At 46.0% G+C, this 18,859-nt stretch overlaps 1 protein-coding gene and 1 long non-coding RNA gene across 9 annotated transcripts in view; one reads left to right on the top strand and one right to left on the bottom strand.

Annotated features, from left to right (window-relative positions):
• Positions 1-18,859, top strand: part of LOC308482857 — a 46,190-nt gene that overhangs the window by 26,865 nt on the left and 466 nt on the right. Inside the window, exon 2 of the long non-coding RNA XR_013989466.1 lies at positions 18,491-18,577. This is a non-coding gene — a long non-coding RNA (uncharacterized lncRNA). The remainder of the gene's footprint in view (positions 1-18,490; positions 18,578-18,859) is intronic.
• The window catches only part of KIF1B (kinesin family member 1B), a 134,647-nt gene continuing 116,782 nt past the window's right edge, over positions 995-18,859 (bottom strand). For all 8 annotated transcript variants that reach the window (XM_081015959.1, XM_081015960.1, XM_081015961.1 and 5 more), the window contains 13 exons: positions 18,613-18,697; positions 17,019-17,124; positions 15,283-15,397; positions 14,995-15,128; positions 13,700-13,761; positions 12,960-13,105; positions 11,706-11,945; positions 10,949-11,020; positions 10,524-10,645; positions 9,442-9,594; positions 8,147-8,339; positions 7,460-7,578; positions 995-7,031 (listed from right to left, as the gene is read on the bottom strand). In XM_081015959.1, coding sequence (XP_080872085.1) covers positions 6,989-7,031; positions 7,460-7,578; positions 8,147-8,339; positions 9,442-9,594; positions 10,524-10,645; positions 10,949-11,020; positions 11,706-11,945; positions 12,960-13,105; positions 13,700-13,761; positions 14,995-15,128; positions 15,283-15,397; positions 17,019-17,124; positions 18,613-18,697 — 1,590 coding nt within the window. In that variant the 3' untranslated portion in view covers positions 995-6,988. The remainder of the gene's footprint in view (positions 7,032-7,459; positions 7,579-8,146; positions 8,340-9,441; positions 9,595-10,523; positions 10,646-10,948; positions 11,021-11,705; positions 11,946-12,959; positions 13,106-13,699; positions 13,762-14,994; positions 15,129-15,282; positions 15,398-17,018; positions 17,125-18,612; positions 18,698-18,859) is intronic.

The raw sequence follows: 18,859 nt of genomic DNA, 5'->3' as shown, positions 1-18,859 counted from the left end.
TGGAAGACCAGGGTTACTCAGTGACTTTGGGTCAGTCATAGTCTCTCAGCCTAACTTAATTCACTGATTGTTATGGGAAGTAGGCGAACAGGACCTGAACACAAGCACATTTTCCCATTCTGTGGTTTCCAGCAACTTTGGAGGAGAGCAATAGCCATCAGTAGCCCTCTCCATGAATTTGTCTAATCCTCTTTCAAAGTCACTTGGTTTGGAGACCAACATTGTCTCCTTTAGGAGCGAGTTCCATGGTTTAACTGCACTGTGTTAAGGGTGTAGCTAGCATCCTCACTGCAGCACTTTTCAAGTCCCAAGATGATGAGTGATGGCTAATCATAGCTATTCTTTGTTTCCCCCCTCATATTAATAGCTACAAAAGAAAAGCAGATCAAAACATGTATGGACATTTTTTCCCTTCCCCGAGTTGTTTTTAGTGGTTTCAAAAGTGCACTGCTCTACCAAGTACTAAGTCAGCAGAGGTTAAGAGCTTTTCCAGTTCTACTCGTCCTGAATGCTGGGAGTGAACTTTCTGGTAACAGTTCAGCACTAGGTGAAGATCTCAGGCTGGTGATACCAGATGTATTTTTACTTATTTAAATTAATTCATTTGTTAGATTTCTATTCCATGGTTTCTCCAAGGACCTCAACCTGGTATAGAAAGTTCTTTCCCTCCCCACCCCATCTGATTGGCCACTGTGAGATCAGGATGCTGCCAGACTAGATGAGTCATTGGCCTGACCAGCAGGCTCTGCTTATGTCTTATGGCTATTTAAGGTAGGGCTGGGCAGGCTAGCAGGATGGACTTAGTTTCTTGGTGTAGAGGAGGGGGAATCTGGTGCCCTTTCAGAGTCATTGTGCATTCAAGCCCTGTGAGCCCCCGATAATAAATTGCAGGATACACCTGCAAACAAACAAACAAACAAACAAAACCACCAATTTGGAGGGGCCCAAATAGCCTCTTGCAAGAGGAGGTAAGAAAAGACACATGGAGCTGAAATTTGTTTAATCCACTGGCTTTTTAATCTTTATTTTTTTCACCTCGTTCACTAACAGTTCAGTGGTGCAAGGTTACCATACACGGAGTTAGATATTGTTATCTGCATTGCACACCTAAAGGCTATACAGCAAGATGGATCAGAATTAGTACAAATACATGAACTATATTTACATTTTGTATACCCAAGCTCCGAACATCAGATATATTTACAAAATAAAACATGGGAAGGAACAGAAAAAGACAAAACAAAGTCAGTTAATAAAAAAGTACAGTGTTGTGAATGTATTCCTTTCAATCAGGGAAAGACTGATTTTTAATTTAAAAAATGAAAGAGAAGGGGTAAGGGATCGGTTCCAGAAAGTCACCTATGTTGTGCAGATGACTGTGGTTGGTGGAGGGGTGGTCTGTGTTGACAAGGCGCATGTTTGTCTGTGGGCATCGGGAAGAAGGAACCACTTAAACATACGAATGCCCAATGAGAAAGACGTGTATGCGGAAAGCACATGGAATTTAGGTTGTCAATAAATAGGGGGAAGGAAAACAACACACAAGTACTGTTCTGGGTGGGATGAGCACATGTAATCTTCTCTAGCTTTAGCAGACGTCACTCAGAACCTCCCTGGATGAGGGCCACGAGTCAGCCATATAGAAGGCGGAACAACTGCTCCCCTTTCTCCAAGAGACAGGGGCTGTCCCTCTTGCTCAACAACAACAAAAAAGGGTACAGGCTTTAAAACGAACACCAGCACAACCACAAGACTTCTTTCAAGTATTATCAGACTGGTCATCCGTGGCTGCACTTCAAACTTGCAAATGGCCTCCTGAACCAAAGAAATTAAACGTCTGCTTCTGCCCCACCCCCCACCAATGGCTGATGTTTCTAGTATAAGGAAGCACAAATCTGGATACATTCCTGTGATGTCAGAAGGACTGACAGGTCCGTGGACGTGGGCAAGAGGGCGAGGGTGAAGGTGAAGGTGAAGTGAGCCATCGTGGAGTAATGCGATACCCACATGCACGAGGTGAAGTCCAGTTTCACATACATTCACAAAAAAACCCTCAGAGCAGCAAAAAAAGAATTAGTTTTATTCCCGTTCTTTTAAAGTAGCATGTTAAAAAGAAACAAAACCAAGAGAATGACAAAAATCCAGCCAGCTGTTAATGCAGAGGAGGACTGTACCACTTGATGCATAGGCAGTAATAGACAGTATTAAGTGACGGCAGTACATGCCAAGGGGCAGATCAGCCCAGAGGACGTCCTGCTTTTAGTGTGCAATATAAACTACAGATGCATAAATACACATTACTTTATATATACTTTAAAAACAAAAACAAATTAAATATTCCCTGTAAATTATTAGACAGTAAAGCAGCAGCGAATAAAGTCTTTGCTTTGAAATGCCCTCAGGGGGATTTGTGGGAGGGGGGTTTGGAGAAACCTTCCCACAGGTTTGGAGCCTGACACCCCCTCCCCCTTCCGTAACATCCTGAATGGGGACACTGGCCTGAAAGGTTAAAGTGCATTGCTTCAAACGAAAACCCATATTAAAAGGTTCATAAGGTTATGATTCAACTAATATATATATGACTTTCAAGTTCCAACATTACAGCTCCCTGTGTGGTCAGTTTTTGCTTTCATTAGGAAAAAAAAAGTTTCTTTGAATGAGAAAGGTGGAAATCCCACCAGGAGGTGCAAAAGGTGATCTCAAAGCTTGCTCTGTGTTTGCAGCCCCATGCTCTCTGGGTTGGCTGGCCCATGGCATGGGGCAGAGCCTCCAGAAGGTAGGCGGGTCCTAAGAGCTGGCTGACTCTAGGACTGTGACAGTGAACAGAGCTTTGGCACCTCTATGGTTGGATTCTCACCCTCTCCTTTCCCCATAGTTCACATTCTTTCCTGGAATTTGGAAAACTCAGGACCAAATTTAAGATGCAAGGGAAAACATTTCATTTCTGTTTGCTTGGGGGACATCTGGCCAAGAGGAACTATTTTATAATGGGCAAGGGACTGCTCACAGTGCCTGACCAGGGACTGGCTGTGAAAAGAAAAAACAACAATTTTGTGTCACTTTGTTTCCAAAGCAGATTACAGCTCTGCTCTTGTAATGACCAATGCAGCAGTGGCTTAGAATGGATGTTTGCCCTCTTGCCAACCTGAGCTACATATATAAACCAACCTAAGCTGACCTAGTAGACATATGACCTTTACATAAGACACTACAATTCCCAGCTTATGAGTATGCTATGACACACCTGGTTTCCACTACCATCCACTTGCTCTTCCTGCTTAAGAAGAGCCCCTTAATGCTTATATATAACCCCTGTATTTATAGTCCACCCATAGTGGCCTCCTTCCCAAAGCAAAGACTTTGCAGGCTAGTTTTGTTCCGAGTTTAAACAATAAAACAAATACATTAAAAAGTTATCTTAGTGTACACATAATATTTCCAGGAAATGTCCTCCCGGGGGGTGTTTCCTGGTTCCACACAGTTCGCCCCACTTTTGTTACTGGTCAGAGGCAGCAGATACGGCAACTTAGCACCCCACATAAAACCTTTTAAGTCCATCATTAAAACCATCACACAATCGGCTTAGCTCCTGAACCAGCAGCCTCGATCGATGTGCACACACGTTGGCAGTGAGGAGTGTGTCCGTTGTATAAGGAACGTTAATCACTATGCTGAGACTTACACAATCAGAGTACATTGAACATTGAACAAACAGACCCCATGCCATGATCTGGGCCTCCAAGGATGGTCCCTTTTTTCCCTGCAAAGAGGTTGTACACAAGACCCACAGAAAGTGTCAGGAGGAGTTCCAACCTGAGCACTTAAGTTAGGAGAGAGAAAGAGAGGAGGGTAATGTTAAAAGAGAGCCCCATCTGTCCTGGCACTGCACCACTGCGCACTCCCTGATGTCACACGGCAGAGCCAAAACATTTTCTCCCCCACCCCCCAAAAATAATGCAGCGAGGTTGCTCTGTTAATGAAAAAATCCTATGGTGCTTAAAGCCTGCATGTCTCTGTTCAGTACTGTGGTTTGTAGGTAAACTTCCTCCCTGAGCTGACCCCCAACTAGATGGCTTTTATAAGCTGCATAAAAAAATGCCAACATGCAAATTTGGTTCCTCTGAACCACAAGGTTGAAATTGCTCTTTAAATCACCTCCTTGATCACAGTGAGCCACAGGAGTAAAAGCCAGCTTGGAAAGGAGAAAGAGGAGGGCAAAGATGGCCCCACTGAAGAAAAATCAGCCTAACAACACAAGTTCACCTTACAAGAAAGAGAAACTTAGAATCTTAGTGGGGAGCTCAAGAAGGGCTTAATTGTGGTTCTTACATACAGAGCATGAGGTCTGCCTGCACCGCTCCAGACTTCAGACATAGGCCTGCATGATGGAATGCTCCTCCATGTAAAATAATTCCAAGCATGCCAAAAGCTAGCATGTCAGGGAAAAGGGTTAGAATATTCTGGTTTTCTATGTTCAGGGAACTATTTTGATAGGCACAAGCATCTATTTGTGCAGGGCCCCAGCTTGTGATCTCAAGTGGCACAGCCCCAAACACTAGTTAAAAATCTCAGCCAGTGTTCCCACAAAACTAGAGCTAAGAGACATCTAGAACAAGAGCATTTATGTAGGGAGACCTAGAACCCAGTATACCTAGGTGAGACTGACTGCTTCGTGCCAGCATAAAGTGAACCTACCTTGGCTACCAAATTGCCCAAAATGTTTACAATCTGCAGGATGAGTGGAAGAGTTCCAGAGAGGGGCATTTGTTCCTAAATTAAAAACCTCTCCTACTTAGACACACAAAATGATTAAAAAAGGAAAGCATGTAAACAGGTTTGTTAGTTCAGATTATATGTTTTGTATGCAGCAGAAAGCAGAGGTGTAGGGAGCTCGTTTTGTTTCAATCCTCTTCCTGAAGCACAAGGACCCCAATACAGCTCTTTTGCTCACATCTCAGCCTTTGCCAACCTGGTGCCCTCCATATGTTTTGGACAACTCCCATCAGCCTTGTGCTGGCTGGTAGAAGTTGGCATCCAAAACATCTGGAGAGCACCAGGCTGGCAAAGGTTATCTTGATTTGGCATTTTTTTTTAAAAAAAAAGTGCATAATGATTTGGGGTTTTTAAAAAACCCTTCTTCCAAGAGGATACAACCACACTGAATCCCAATTTTCAAAGCCCTTGTCCTGTTCTTAAAGGAGCCATCAGAGATATCCTGCATAGTTCCGACTAAGAGGAAAGTGGAGGGGGGGGGGGAGGTTTAACCTTTTAGACCCTTCTGGAGAGACAGAGATGGGGGTGGCCGGAAGCATTCTGCTACCTGAAGCAAAGGACAACTCGCCCCATATTTCCTATGTGCAGAAGCTGGGGATTGTAGGTTTCATTCATGGTGCCTGAGGAAAGCAGGGCAGCAGAGCAGCCCACGTGGGCACAAACCCAGAGCTCTGTCCTCTGTGTTAACCTAACTGCCACTGCCCCATCCCCACCAAAAACCACCTGCCTGTGAAGGTCAAATTGCTCTGCCTAACGACAGGACCAGCCTCACATTATTGAAGAACTCTGGCACAGAAGGGGCCAGCATTGGCCAAGCTGGATTTTCGCAGGTCAGCCAGCTATCTTTGGGCCTGTGACACATGTGCTCAGGGCCAATGGGGGCCCATTTCAGCGCACAGCAAGACCACAAGGGTGGGAACCGTCAATCTCAATCTCCCCGTGCAATGCACAGTTTTTGCACATGGGCATTGAAGGCATCCGAAAGGCAGTTTCATTCATTTGCTTGCATTGAGTGACGCACAGGCCAAGGGGAAGAAAGCAGAGCCTGGTGCACTCCAAAAAGTGATGGCTTGGAAAGGCCGGCTCAACCAATAGGCAGAGCGAGGCAGCTGCCTCAGGCAGCCAAAGCTAGAGAGTTGTAAGCAGTTCAGTTCCATTCAGAGCAGACCCATTGGAATCAACTTACATTAATTGTGTCCATTAATTACGGTAAGTCTACTCTGAGTAGGACTAACATTGGATGCAATCAACTGGGGGCAGGAAGTGGTGGCGATGTATTGGGGGGACAGAGCCGTGTGTGTGTGTGTGTGTGTGTGTGTGTGTGTGTACGCGCGCTTGCCATTGTAGCCTGTTACGTGCCCTCTAAGCTAGCTTGCTGCCAGCAGATGCAATGGCCTGGTCCTGCCAACACTGAAGAAAGATTCAAGTTGGCTTCTGAATGTGGAATGGCTGGGGGGCAGGGATGGACAAAATGTCTTGGGTCAGCCCTGTCTGGCTGTAGCCTCGTGAGCCATGAGGCAGGGAGGCGGCCCTGAAATCTAAAAATTTAAAGTAGCAAGTTTTAAAAGCCAAAGTAGGCAGGGTGGGAAAGTGGTCCAAATTTGCCAGAAAGTCTGCTTTCACAAAAAGAGATTTGAAATATCTTGGTCGCACTCCAGGTGTGACCAGGGGGTGGACAAAGAGCTGCATTCGCCCATGTGCAGAGGACCTCGCCTTGAAAGCAGCAGCAGTGCAGAGACTTCCAAAACAAAAGTATTCCAGACAGAGACAAACACATCACAGAGAGTAGCACAAAGTCAACTGGAATGAAGAAAAAGGGCATCCAGAGAAACAAAAAAGGGGGTGTCCCTTCTTTTTTTTGCCCAAAAAAGTCGTGCATATAAATTGGGAAGTCACCAACATTCCCCTCCCCCTTGTTACTTTCTTCAGTTTGGCCACATGCTACTAATAATATTTTCAGCACAGGTATGTGCATGGGGAGGGGTGATAAAAAGATGGTGGTGGGGTTTAGAATAGCTGGAGAAAGTGCTGAAGGGAGGATGGGGGTGGGGAGAGACAGCGAGAGAGACGAGGAATGTTAAAGCCACAGGGTTGCATACAAGGAAAGAGAGAGAAATTCAAGAATCACAGAGAAATGAGAGGTAACGCTTTATCTATATCAGAAGGCGTGTTAAGAGATTTGGGCTGGGGAACCGGGTGAGAACCCCACAGAGACTCAATATTTCAGCTGTCCTGAGCGTCTTCGGGCAAGTTTGGACCTGTGTGGGAAAAAGGAGGAGCAAATAAGCAAGACTGCAGCTCTTTCTAGCACTCATTTTTATACCCTCTTTTCTTTTCTCACTGTGGGAACAAGGAATCTGAGGGTTGGGGGCCACATATAGATCTACCCGGCCCTCAGCATTCTCTGCAGACCACATCCCACCTCCTGCCCACACCACTCACTGCCCCCTGCCCTACACCCTTGTCAAGGGATTTTGCTTGGCTGGACCGTGTCCTTGAACTCTGATCACACCTCTTGTTTGCCTGGATGGAGCTGTGCCTGTGGATGGAAACCTCAGAATTTTCTGTCACTGGAATGTAACCTAAGAGTCACAGCTCCACCCACTTTTTGCCTGGCTCCACCCACTACAGAACGTTGCCCACAAGGGAAGGTGGCCCTCGGGCTGAGGAAGGCTCCTCGCCATACCGTATCGTGCCAGCAAGAAGCGGGTTGAAGGCATACAGCCAGTCATTCATATCTTTGTCGTTGATGGCCTGGAGGAGGACTCCGCGGTGCCTTGTGCAGACGGCAAAGGTGTTGGGTGTCTAGAATCACAAAGGCAAGCAGTCGCTCAGCAAATCCTCAGAAGCCCTTAAAGCAGCTATTTGATACCCGGTTTGCAAAGGGATCAGGGAAGGGCAGCATCTTTGTCTCCCAGCGGCCAAGATTTGGGTGGATTAAATGGCCCTGCCAAAACAAATCCTTTCTGATCTGCGTTGGAGAGTGTGTGCGAGGGGGGTATAGCACCCTCATGGCCTTATCACCCCAATTTGATTTAGGAAAAAGGAGCACAGAAACATCTGCTATTGTATTCTTGTAGCACATGTGGGGATTCCAATAAAAAGTTGCAGTGTAGAGTGCCAACCAACCAGCCATGTCATCTTTTGAGATATTCCATTCCCTCTTCCCCCTGGGTTTTCTATTCCTTCACCTCTTCCTGAAGACACATAAATGGGAGGAAAGTGGAACTCTTTCCCTTCTCAACCCCATCCTGGCAGGTGTAAATGAATGCCTGAAAAGGCCTTTCCCTCTAGGGAGCTGATCTTATCCCTTTCAGTATAGACCCACATCCTATGGGAGGATTGCAGTGTCCCCACCCTCCATTCAACTGACCTTCACCATGGCCTCTTGATCTTCACTGTACTCCACCTGAGCCGTGGAGAGGTTGAGAATCCCTCTTTCAATGGGGTCCTTGTCACTGTTGTAAATGAAGACGTAGGGGCGCCGGACCACCACAAAGTGCTTGGCCCACGATGGGGAGAGAGGCTCCTTGAAGTTCAGGTAGCCTTTCTTAGAGACCACAGAGCTGGAAAGAAATGGCAAAGAGGAAAGCATTCAAGGACACGGAGCTGGCTGGAGATGGGCTCCAAGAGGCCCCAGGTGCTGCAGTGAATCCACTGCTCACAGACCAAGAGGGCCAGATGGTTCCCTCTAGACTCCTTGGCAAAGTTCAGCAACGTTTTCTCCTGCCTACACCCATTCTCCAAGCACCTTCATTTGAAAATGAAGTGCAGCAACTGGGCCAAGGCAGTCAAGGTATGAACACCATCCTGAAACAGCCAGCAGAGCCTCAGTTTAAGCCATGCATTCTCACCCAGGCTTACTTTCAAGCCATTCAAAGTGGCTGGACTTAGGCAATGTCAGATCAGGGATGGGGAAACCTGTGACCTTGCAGGTGTTCATTGGATTTTAATGCCCACCAGCCCTAGATAGCATGAGCCAGATTGCTAGGGGTGATGGGAAGTGCAGTCCAACAACACCAGGAGGGCCTGAGTTCCCCCACCTGCATGTTAAATGAAGCTGCCTGACACTAACTCAAGAATGCTGAGACTACCTAGCCCAGGAGTGTTAGCACTCAATGGCAGCAGCTCTCCAAGGCCTGAGGCAGAGAACATCCCTTTTCAGTGGTGGTTTCCCAGTTATGGAACACCCTCCCTAGTGAGGTATAGCTGTCTCCATTGTTATTCACTTTCAAGAGGCATCTGAAAGCATTCCTGTTTACCCAGGTAGCAAGAGAATTCTTGTGGCAACTCTGAGATCAATGGATGGAAGGATGTCTTTGTTTGTAGTTACTTTTAGAATTTTTAAAACTAACTGTTTTTAGATGTTTTTGATCGTAACTGGTTTTAGAATGTTTAAATCTGTTTTAGAATTTTTTTCGTTGCTTTTAAATTGTGTCTCTTTTTGCCACCCTGGGCTACTAGGGGAGGATGGAAGGGCAATCACTCTATCAATCTAATACTCATCTTGACTGCAAATCCCATTGACATATATGGAAACAAATTGCATACACACATATTTGTGCACATACACACACCCCAATGCTAAAAGGGTAGCTGTTGCTTTACTCTTGGCTCTGGAACATGGGTTTTTATTTTTTAGCAGCTACTGCAGTGTGAATGTCTCACCCAGGCCTGATTTCCTCAATATCTGGAACAAGGTTCAGGAACTCATTTTTGCCTGCTCTCGCCAGGTAAGAGGCTTCAATGGGTGGCATCAGCTGGAAGGGTGGCTCCCCCTCTGGACCAGGGCTGGAGGCTCGAGAATTTGCTTCTGGGGTCCTTTTGTTAATTAAGAAAGAAAAACAAATGGTTGTCATTCAAAGCAAGCAGCTGGAGAGGCAGAAGAATCAAAGAAATCAGCTTAATTCAGGCACCAGTCTGGTTGGCTTGTATCGCCAAATCACTAGGTTTATATGTATAAGCCTCTCCCGTCTCTTCTGCAAAAAGACTGGGAGCATCTGCTTCTATTCAAGACACTAATCTACATGGGAATGAAAAGCAGAAAGAAAACAATGACATAAAAGCAGTAGTATGGGCATGATCAGATAAGCTAGCTCCACCTCTTGAGCAGCTGCCAAAGGTAGCCGGTTACCTAGGTGCATCGGAAGCTGCCTTATACTAAGCCTGACCAATGGTCTATCTAGCTCAGGACTGTCTGCACTGACTGGCAGAGACTCTCCAGGGCTTCACTCAAGGTGCTCTTCCCATCCCTACTAGGAGATGTCATTGGGGACAGCACCTGGGACCTTCTGCATGCAAAGCCAATACTCTACCACCGAGGTCTGGCCCTTTCCCTACCAATTTAAGGACCCCCAAGGCCCTAGCTTTGCCCAGTGCCTGGATGTACCAGGACTAGCAGAGGGAAAGTAATGACCAGTGGGAAAGAGTGAAATAAGTTCACAGACCAGAGGAAAAGCTCAGTAGGCCTGAAGAGGACTGCAGATTGCCTACTGAGGGACAGAAGCTTAGAAGAAACAGAAACATCTATCAGCTCATAAGAAGAGCCCTGCTGGATTTGTCCGAAGTCCCAACTTGTCCAGCATGCTGTCCTCACAGTGGCCAACCAGATGCCTCTGGGAAAACTCTCAAGCAGAACTTGAGGGTAATAGCACTTTCCCTACTTGTAGTTTCCAGAAAACTGGTACTCAGGGGCATCCTGCCTCTGTCAGTGGAGGAAGGACATGTACCATTGGTGGCAACCAACTCACTTTTGATCCACTGAGTTGCATCTTGAATCAGACAAGGAGGGGCAGGTCGAGGAAGGTGTGAGGGTGGCACTGCTGAAACTTGATACCGACGGGTCCCGCCCAATTGGAGAGATATCGGACAGCTGCAAGAACACAAGAGGCTGGCCGTGAGCTCTACAGAGCCTGCCAGGATTTTTAAATAAAAATATAAAAGAACAGTACTGCATGGGGTGGTCAAACAGAAACCCCAAGAAATCTCACAGGACACTGGATAGGAGGGGTTTTCAAACTCAGTGTTTTGGACACTGCTGTGGGCTTTGTACCTTGTTGGTCAGCTCTTTCTCCCGATCCATCATGCATTCAATGTCTGCTGAGTAGTAGTTTGAGCATTTCAACCCCAGTGCTAAATGTCCTGCATTTTTCCTCTTAACGTTTTGCAAACCTACCTTACAATCACTGATGCTGTTGTAGACCTGGTTAAATTCACGGTTGAAAGTGTGAGTAAGAAGCTGCAGGCACTAGAAGAGAAGAAAGAAGCATCTCTGTTAGCCCTGGGGACAAAGGAGGAGATGGGAGGCAGCTGGCCTTCATCCTAACCCACAGTTGGGTCCACTGGGTCTACTGTGGTCTTCCTGCAGTGATGGCTGGTGCCCCTCAGAATTGGTACAGCACAAGGCAGTGAAAGCTACAACAGGTGGACATAGAGTCTATGACAGGCAGAGCCTCCTTCTAAGCAGATGTAAATAAATGGGAGCTTGTTGAGTTGGGGGGGGGTAGTGCCCAATTATCCCCAGTGGACCACCCTCCACTGTCCTGCAGACCAGAAAAAAATGTGTGGTCTTGAAAAGATTTTGCAAGAGGGTTCCACGTATTTAATGCCGGACGCTAGCTAACCACATCCATTCACACCTCAGCAGCAAAAATGTTTCAGACCCACATAAGCCTCCAAAGCTGTGTAGCAAGTGGGGCAGCTTGTGTGTTTTGCTGGTTTTAGGTATTCAAAAGTTAGGGGTGGCAACAGGATGTGTGGAAACAAAAGGCTGCTGGGGATCTGGATGCAGAAGACCTGGGTTCAAATTCCCTGCTCAGACAGGGTGTTTGTGGGGTAGCCTTGGGTGCTCTCTGGGATTAGCCTTCCTCAGAGAACAAAACCTTGACACCTTCTGGTATCCAGCTGCAGCACTGTGGACATGGGCTTTGTACCTTGGTGGCCAGCTCTTTCTCCCGATCCACCAGGCTCTCAATGTCTGCTGAGTCGTAGCCGCTGCTCTCGCTGGGCGTGACAGCACTCTCAAAGGTGGTGGAGGAGATCTGGGAGGAGATGCTGGTGGAGGTGCTGAGGGTCCCGCTGCTGAGGCTGGGGGACAGCGAGTCGCTCAGGGACTTGGGGATGCTGTCACCCAGCTTCTCCCGCAGCAGCAAGAAGTGGCGAGTCTTCTCGACCTGAAGAAAAAGAGAAATGGTATCAGCTGCAGTGGAGAAATCATTGATACATACACTGATAGATAGCCTAAGATGTATGATAGCCATTTTCAAATATCTAGCTGTCACATGGAGGATGGAGCAAGCTGCTTTTCTCCTGCTCCAGAGGGTAGGACCCAAACCAATGAATTCAAGTTACAAGAAAGGAGATTCTGACTAAACATCAGGAAGAACTTTCTGATGGTAAGAGCTGTTCAGCAGTGGAATGGATTCCGTTGGAAGCTGGTGAGCTCTCCTTCCTGGGAGTTTTTTAAGCAGAATTTGGATGGCCATCTGCCATGGATGCTTTAGGTGAGATACTTGCATTGCAGGGGATTGAAATAGATGACCTGTGGGATCCCTTCCAACTCTATAATTCTATGATGTTGGGGAAAGGATGATGTAGAAAGAATCAAGACATCTGTAAAGACGTGTGAAGGAATTTGCTGACATTGATGGATAGGTTTATGGCCTTGTTCTTCCTCTGTTCCTGTGATGTTACTTTTTGCTCTTCTGATAAGTTCATTGCCTAAATACCTAATTGTGACTTCTGCCTGTTGACCTAGAAAGCACGCACATGCTTATAGAAGTTGATCTGTCAATAGAGGCCTTTGGAATTCATTCCCCAGTGGCTGTTGCTATAACCAAAATAAAGCTGACTTAAACATCACATCTGGTGTGATTAATTGAAGAAAAGCGATTACAGTGTCCAAGGTGGTCTTCCTCTCTCTGACTTTTGCATCACAAACTCTTCTTACATTCCTGCCAAACCACATACAATGTTTGTTCCAAGGATTCGGGGACTGAGACCCCAAATCAGAACAGCTAAGTAGTAAAGGGAAGCATGTGGAGATTACAAGGCAGCTAAATAAGTAACAGGCAGCTTAATTGGCAGCTTTTGGCCGCTACATCTCACGGGTGGGTGGGAAATGACAAAGCTGAACCTTGCAGAAATCCCAAAGGCCGGTTCTTTCGAGGTCACTGCTCAACATGTACCTCGTGCAACAGCTCCAGCTTCTCCAGCTCCCACTGGTGCTCCAAGATGAGGCTGTCTCCACGGGGCCTCCACCCGGCCAGGTTCTCTTCTCCACGGACATAGGCCACAGAAGTGTCCAGGACTTTCCTCCTCCTCCTCTGCATCCCTGAGCAATGAAATGGCTCAAGTTAACAGTCACCCAAAGGAATTCATACCAGTGGTCAGGAGCCGACATTGCCACTCCCTGTTCACCCCACAAGCCATACCTCACGCTCCTGCCGAAACTCTTGGTCACCTCACTGGTTTCCTTGTTTCCTCCCTGTCATACACCCACACAATAAATAGCACCACCTGGCTGCAGCTGAACCAGGTGAGACCACAGCCCTCTCTGTTGACCTGATAAGGACCAGCTTACATTTGTTTGGCTCCTCCTCTCTCATCAGCAGCCAACAAGGGAGGCCTCCTCTGTTGGCCTGGCTGGGGCCAATAACCTTTCAGCTCCCCCTTCCTACAAGAACTGTCCTACACTGGCCATTCCATCTGGTCATTATATCACTTCATTATGTAACATTATGAAAGTTTGGGCTGCCTCAGTTTGCTTATTGTTTTCTTCTCCCTTTTCCATCCTGACCCTCAGAAGGTTCTAAGAAATGAAAAGTGCCTTTGCAGAATAAACAAATATAGTGAACAAACCAACAAAGATGAATGTGACTGCTTGCACACTTTTATGATAATGTGGAAAGCTGTGCCTTCCTCTTACCTGGGCTTCCTGTGTCTGCCATCTTGCATAAGCTCAGCTCATAGATCCCAGTGACTCGATTGCTGTTTGCACAGAATAAAGCAGAGAAAATAAAATAATATTTTCAGATATAAAGAAGGTAAAGCAGCCTTCACTAACCTGGTACCCTCGAAAGATTTTGGACTACAAGGTCCATCAGCTCCAGCCAGCAGAGTCCAGAATCTCATGGTTCTGAATGAAAAGGTCTGGTTTAAATAAAAAACAGAGGGAGCTCTAATCCCTGACCATTGACCATGCTGGCTGGGATTGATGGGAGTTGTAGTCCGATAGTATCTGCAGGATGACAGGTTCCCCACTCCAGGCTTATTGTAGATAAATAGGATATATCCTAAACATGAATATATATGCCACCCACACTCACACTACAGATAGGAATTCATTACACTACAAATTCATTACACTAAACTAAGATTACAATAATAATAATAATTTGGGTTGTATTGTAATGGTCAAGGCAGATCTCTGTGTGTTGCCTTTCAGCTAGATCTACTATTTTCTGTGCATGTACTGGACAAATGATTTGGAGTGTTTCAATATCTTCTTTCAGACTGACTTAAGTTGTATTTTCCTTGAAATTCCACTATATGTAACAAACCACGACCATCATCTGAGGCCCTTGTTCGTGTGCCTCCTCCATGAGAGGTTCAGAGGGCGGCAACACGTGAATGGGCCTTTTCTGCAGCGGCTCCTCACTTTTGGAATGCTCTCCCCAGGGAGGCTCACCTTGGCTAATTAAACAATCTATGGCCTTTGAAACTTGGGGGGAGGTGTTTTGTTTGTTACTATGGTATGCATTTTTGTGCTTTTATATTATAAGCTGTCCTGTGATCCTCAAATGAAAGGTGGTATGGAAAAGTCATAAATAAATATAATACACGTGCACACCATTCTCTTGAAACTGAAGCACCTAGTGTTTTCAGTGTTCCCAAATGCTTAGCTTTGGAGCCTATATAACAACAGCTTGGAGTTCTTTCCATGTGCTTTCTCCAGAGTGAGCCCAGGAGCCAATCCTCAGCAGCTGACTCACCTCCTTTCACTCTGATTGGCTGCAATGAGCACAAAGGATGAGAAGAATTCTTCTCAGTGGCTACTGCAGACCCTCAGCGACCCTGGACCACGATACCACTGGGAGGCACCCATCTCCACATCTCATTTAATCAACAATCCCTGCAGAACAGCAAGCTGATCCATTCAGAATCCACACCCTTCAGCCCATACACACAACGCTCATACATGACACAACTTATTCAACTTACGAATCTGGGGATTTGGAATAGCCACTGCCAAAGAGACTGCGCAGTGAGCGAGGGGGTGAAATCTTGGCATCTCGAGAGTAGAAAACCATGCAGACATCCTTGGTGATGACAGCTGGCTGGATGCAGTGGTCCAGCTGGAAGGAAAAGAGAGCCATGCAGCTGTTTACCCTCTCAACTAAACCAGTGTGCAAGTGTTCTAGGACTAACACTGGGTACCACCCTCTGTCAAGATATTTTCTTCCACCTGATTCCGGATCCAACCAGTGTGGGGGACGAGAGATAACTCACCTCCAGGTAAGCTGAGAGGGTCATGTAGATCTTCTCTCCATAGGGGGTCACCCGGTTCAAAAGGAGGGAGTTATGGAGGGAACTGTCCCAGACCGCCTCAAAACGGTAGAAAGTCCTGAAGGGAACAGAACAGAAACAAAGCCATGGTTTTTAAAAAATGGACCTCTGAGCAGACCACTGACAAGTATGTTGTAGAAAGCCTCCCTTCTTTGGTCAGAGGTAGTGGTCTCCTCCCAGCAATAAAAATAGAAGCTTTTGGAACTACATCTAAAACTAGGTGGGCCATGTGCCTCATAAGACAGCAATATACAATTACTTATTATTGTTACTACTAATATTATTCTTGTGTGCAACAGTGACTCCTAGGATAGGCTAGCCAGCATGGAAACAAAAAGGGTAACCAGATCTTAATTGGGAAACCACAATGTGAGAGAGTACAAGGAACACAAGGAGGAAAAGAGGGCTCCGTGTGTGTTTTTCATTTGTTCAGCTGACAAATGGAGCATCTGTCGCCTCCTGAACACAGTGGGGAAACGAGGAGAAGACAGAATACTCGAGTCACACAGCAGAGCTAGGAGATTTGCTAAGGACTAACTACTGGTGGGAAAGGGGAGAGGCATAAAAGCATTCTGTTGAAGCCAGAAGCTGTATGCACAAATGAAAACAAACTGAAAATACCTAGGCATATCCTTATCAAGGAAGAGCCTGTGAAGACACAGAAAGCTTTTATTAGTGCAGCCCAAAGGAAGAACAGCAGAGAGGGAGAAGAAACAAGCAGACAAAGAAAACAGAAAAAAGAAGGGATAGGCAAGCAGCAACCCAAAAAAACCCACATTCATAGATAACACTTTTTTTAAAAAGCACAAAATAGTTACTGCTCCCACATCCCCAAAGACTGAGCCAAACCCTGAGCTAAACCTTTGCCTTAGCTAAAGGTCCACACCATACTATTAAAGCAAACTTATACTAGGCTTCTCTGCCAAAGAATCCTGGGAAGTGTACTTTGTTAAGGGCATCAAGGGTGTTAGGAGACCCCGCACTTTGCAGAGCTACAATTCCAAGCACACTTAACAAACTACATTTCCCAGGATGTTTTTTTTCTGCAGGGCGGGGGCAGCCATGGCTGTTAAAAGTGGCACAAGAGTCTTTTAAATGTAGTGTCTGCATGTGAGCTGATAGAATAACTAGTCTAGTGTCAGTACCCATTTCGTGACACAAGAGGGCAGCACCACACCTGCAAGCTGGGGGTGCACAGCTGCCTTTGTCTAGTCAGGGAAGAGGAAGCTGTTGTTGGGACTCCAAGTCCCATCAGCCTCAGGAATCATGGCCAATGGGTGGTGGGAGCTGTAGTCCAACGAACACCCGGAGGGCCATATCGTCCCCATCCCTGCTGTCGTCCAAGAAGGGGGGCGGGAAGGGAGTTGTGTCCAGGATGCCTAAACAATAGAGACCGACAGCTAATATGTTCTTCTACCCCATGACTTTTAAGCAAATAATGAAGCGTTAATTCTTCCAGGGTGGAACTACTTTCCGAACGAGTTAGGAAGTGAGAAGAGATACACTTACAACCCTTTCTTCTGAGTTATTTTATTTTAATTTCATTCCACATTGGCTCAGGATACAAGGATTTAGGCTTGGGGGTCCTTTCTGACATACAGCTTCAAATATCTGACCTAGGTGAGTCAAGAGAAGAGGGTTCCGCCTTGCCAGGCGGGCTGTTGGGGAAATCCTATTACCTGTTAGAGCTGTGGGAAGTTCTCAGGTATTTTGCAGAGATGATATTCAGAGACAGAATCGCATCCACTGCAGCTTCATCTACTTCTGCTTTGTTTCTGATACGCCCTGAAGAAAAAGTGGAGGGAGTCAAAATGCAGGATGGGAATTTATTTAGCTTAGAGCCACACTAGGCAGAAGCAGCGTCCAGGTGGAAGGCCGCTTGACCTTTCGGTGAGATTGGGAGCGTGAATTTCTCCATGGGTCCCCACATGGAACAGCATCTTTAATGGAAGCAGATGCTCCTGGTGTTCTTGCAGAGGAGATGGGAGAGGTTCAAGCACATAACCCTAACTGCTTGGCAATACAAGCCAACCAGGCCAACATCTGAATAAAGCTGATTTATTTTGGTTAAAAAGCAGTTTTCTTTTCTTTCTTTCTTTCATATCTATATCTGCTTAATTGAAATAAACAAAAGAAACATTCTTCATCATCCATTAATACACAAATATAAACGAATCAACTAAAAGAAAGAAAAAAATATCTAATACAATAGAATAAAGAATATCTTCTTACTTTACGTACACCTTCCCATCCACTCCATATTTCACATATTCATTATTAACTTATTGCCAAAACTTGTCAGATTGTTATCAAAGCCTAAAGTATACATATTTATTATCTGTGGTCTCGATTCTTACTATCAACTACTACAGATGTTATGTGAATGCTACAACAGAGTTTAGACTGCGACAATTATTTTTCAACTATATTTTAACTACTTCCCACTTAGGAATGAATTAATGCTTTGGTTATTTTTCATTTTTTCCGAAAGTTTCCAACTCCACATATTCAACCAGTTTTTGAATCCATTCTGTCCTAGAAGGAACACTGTCACTTTTCCAAAAAAAAAAAGAGAGCAGTTTTCTATGTTCATACCTTCATACGCAAGTTTCTCTGACACTCTCACAGGTTCTGATCCCACCCTCTGCTCTCTCCCAATTGCCCAAATTCTCACCACCATCTATCCAGTCATTCCATGCTTCCTTAAGCTTCACACTTCCCCTCACCATAACATTCCATACTCAGAAGTGATCTTCCCAAACACTAAAAAAAACCCCAAAATGGCTTGTTGCATTATTTGCTTACTACATTTCTTGCCCACTTTTTTCTCCAAAGAGTTCAAAGTGGCGTACATAGCTCTCACCCTCCTCAATTATTCCCCACAACAACCCTGTGAGGTAGACTAGGCTGAGAGAGACAGTGACTGGCTCAAGGTCACACCCACTGAGCTTCAAGGCTGGGGGTGGGGGGAGGAATTTGAACCCTGGTCTTCCAGGTCCCATGCCAACGCTCTAGCCATTACACTACACTGGCTCTTACACAGCACACATCCATTTCTTCCTAGCCAGGGAAAACAGAAATGATGGTTTTAAAAAAGGCTAACATGAGACTGACGAGCGTTCAATGATTGTGGTCATTTTGGTATATTGAGGTGTATTTGGAAGAAAGCTGGCACTGCTTGCAGAGGGGCTGCTGTTCCTTTGAACAGTCTCAAGAGGAACCAGAATGGATCCTGGTGGTAAGAGAAAAGTTAAGAGAGGGAGGAGAACTTACCAACCACCAGCTCTCGCACATCCTTCCAGTGTAGCTCATTTCCTTTCTCATGGATGATGGTGACTGTGATCCGGCGCTGGATTCCCTGGAGGAATTGAAGGAGAAAAACTTAAGTCTCCTCTGCAGCTTTATAGCAGGGCTGCAACAATTAGCTGGTCGGATGTAGGGTGGGAAACCTGAGGCTCTTTGAAGGTTGCTGGACTCCAGCTCCAATCAGCCCCCAGCCAGCAGGGAGAATAATCAGGGC

The sequence above is a fragment of the Podarcis pityusensis genome (assembly GCF_964106645.2).
Source record: "Podarcis pityusensis genome assembly, chromosome: 8".
Lineage (NCBI taxonomy): Eukaryota > Metazoa > Chordata > Lepidosauria > Squamata > Lacertidae > Podarcis > Podarcis pityusensis.
The sequence above is the reverse complement of the archived record's forward strand: the minus strand, read 5'-3'. Positions and strand labels throughout refer to the sequence as shown.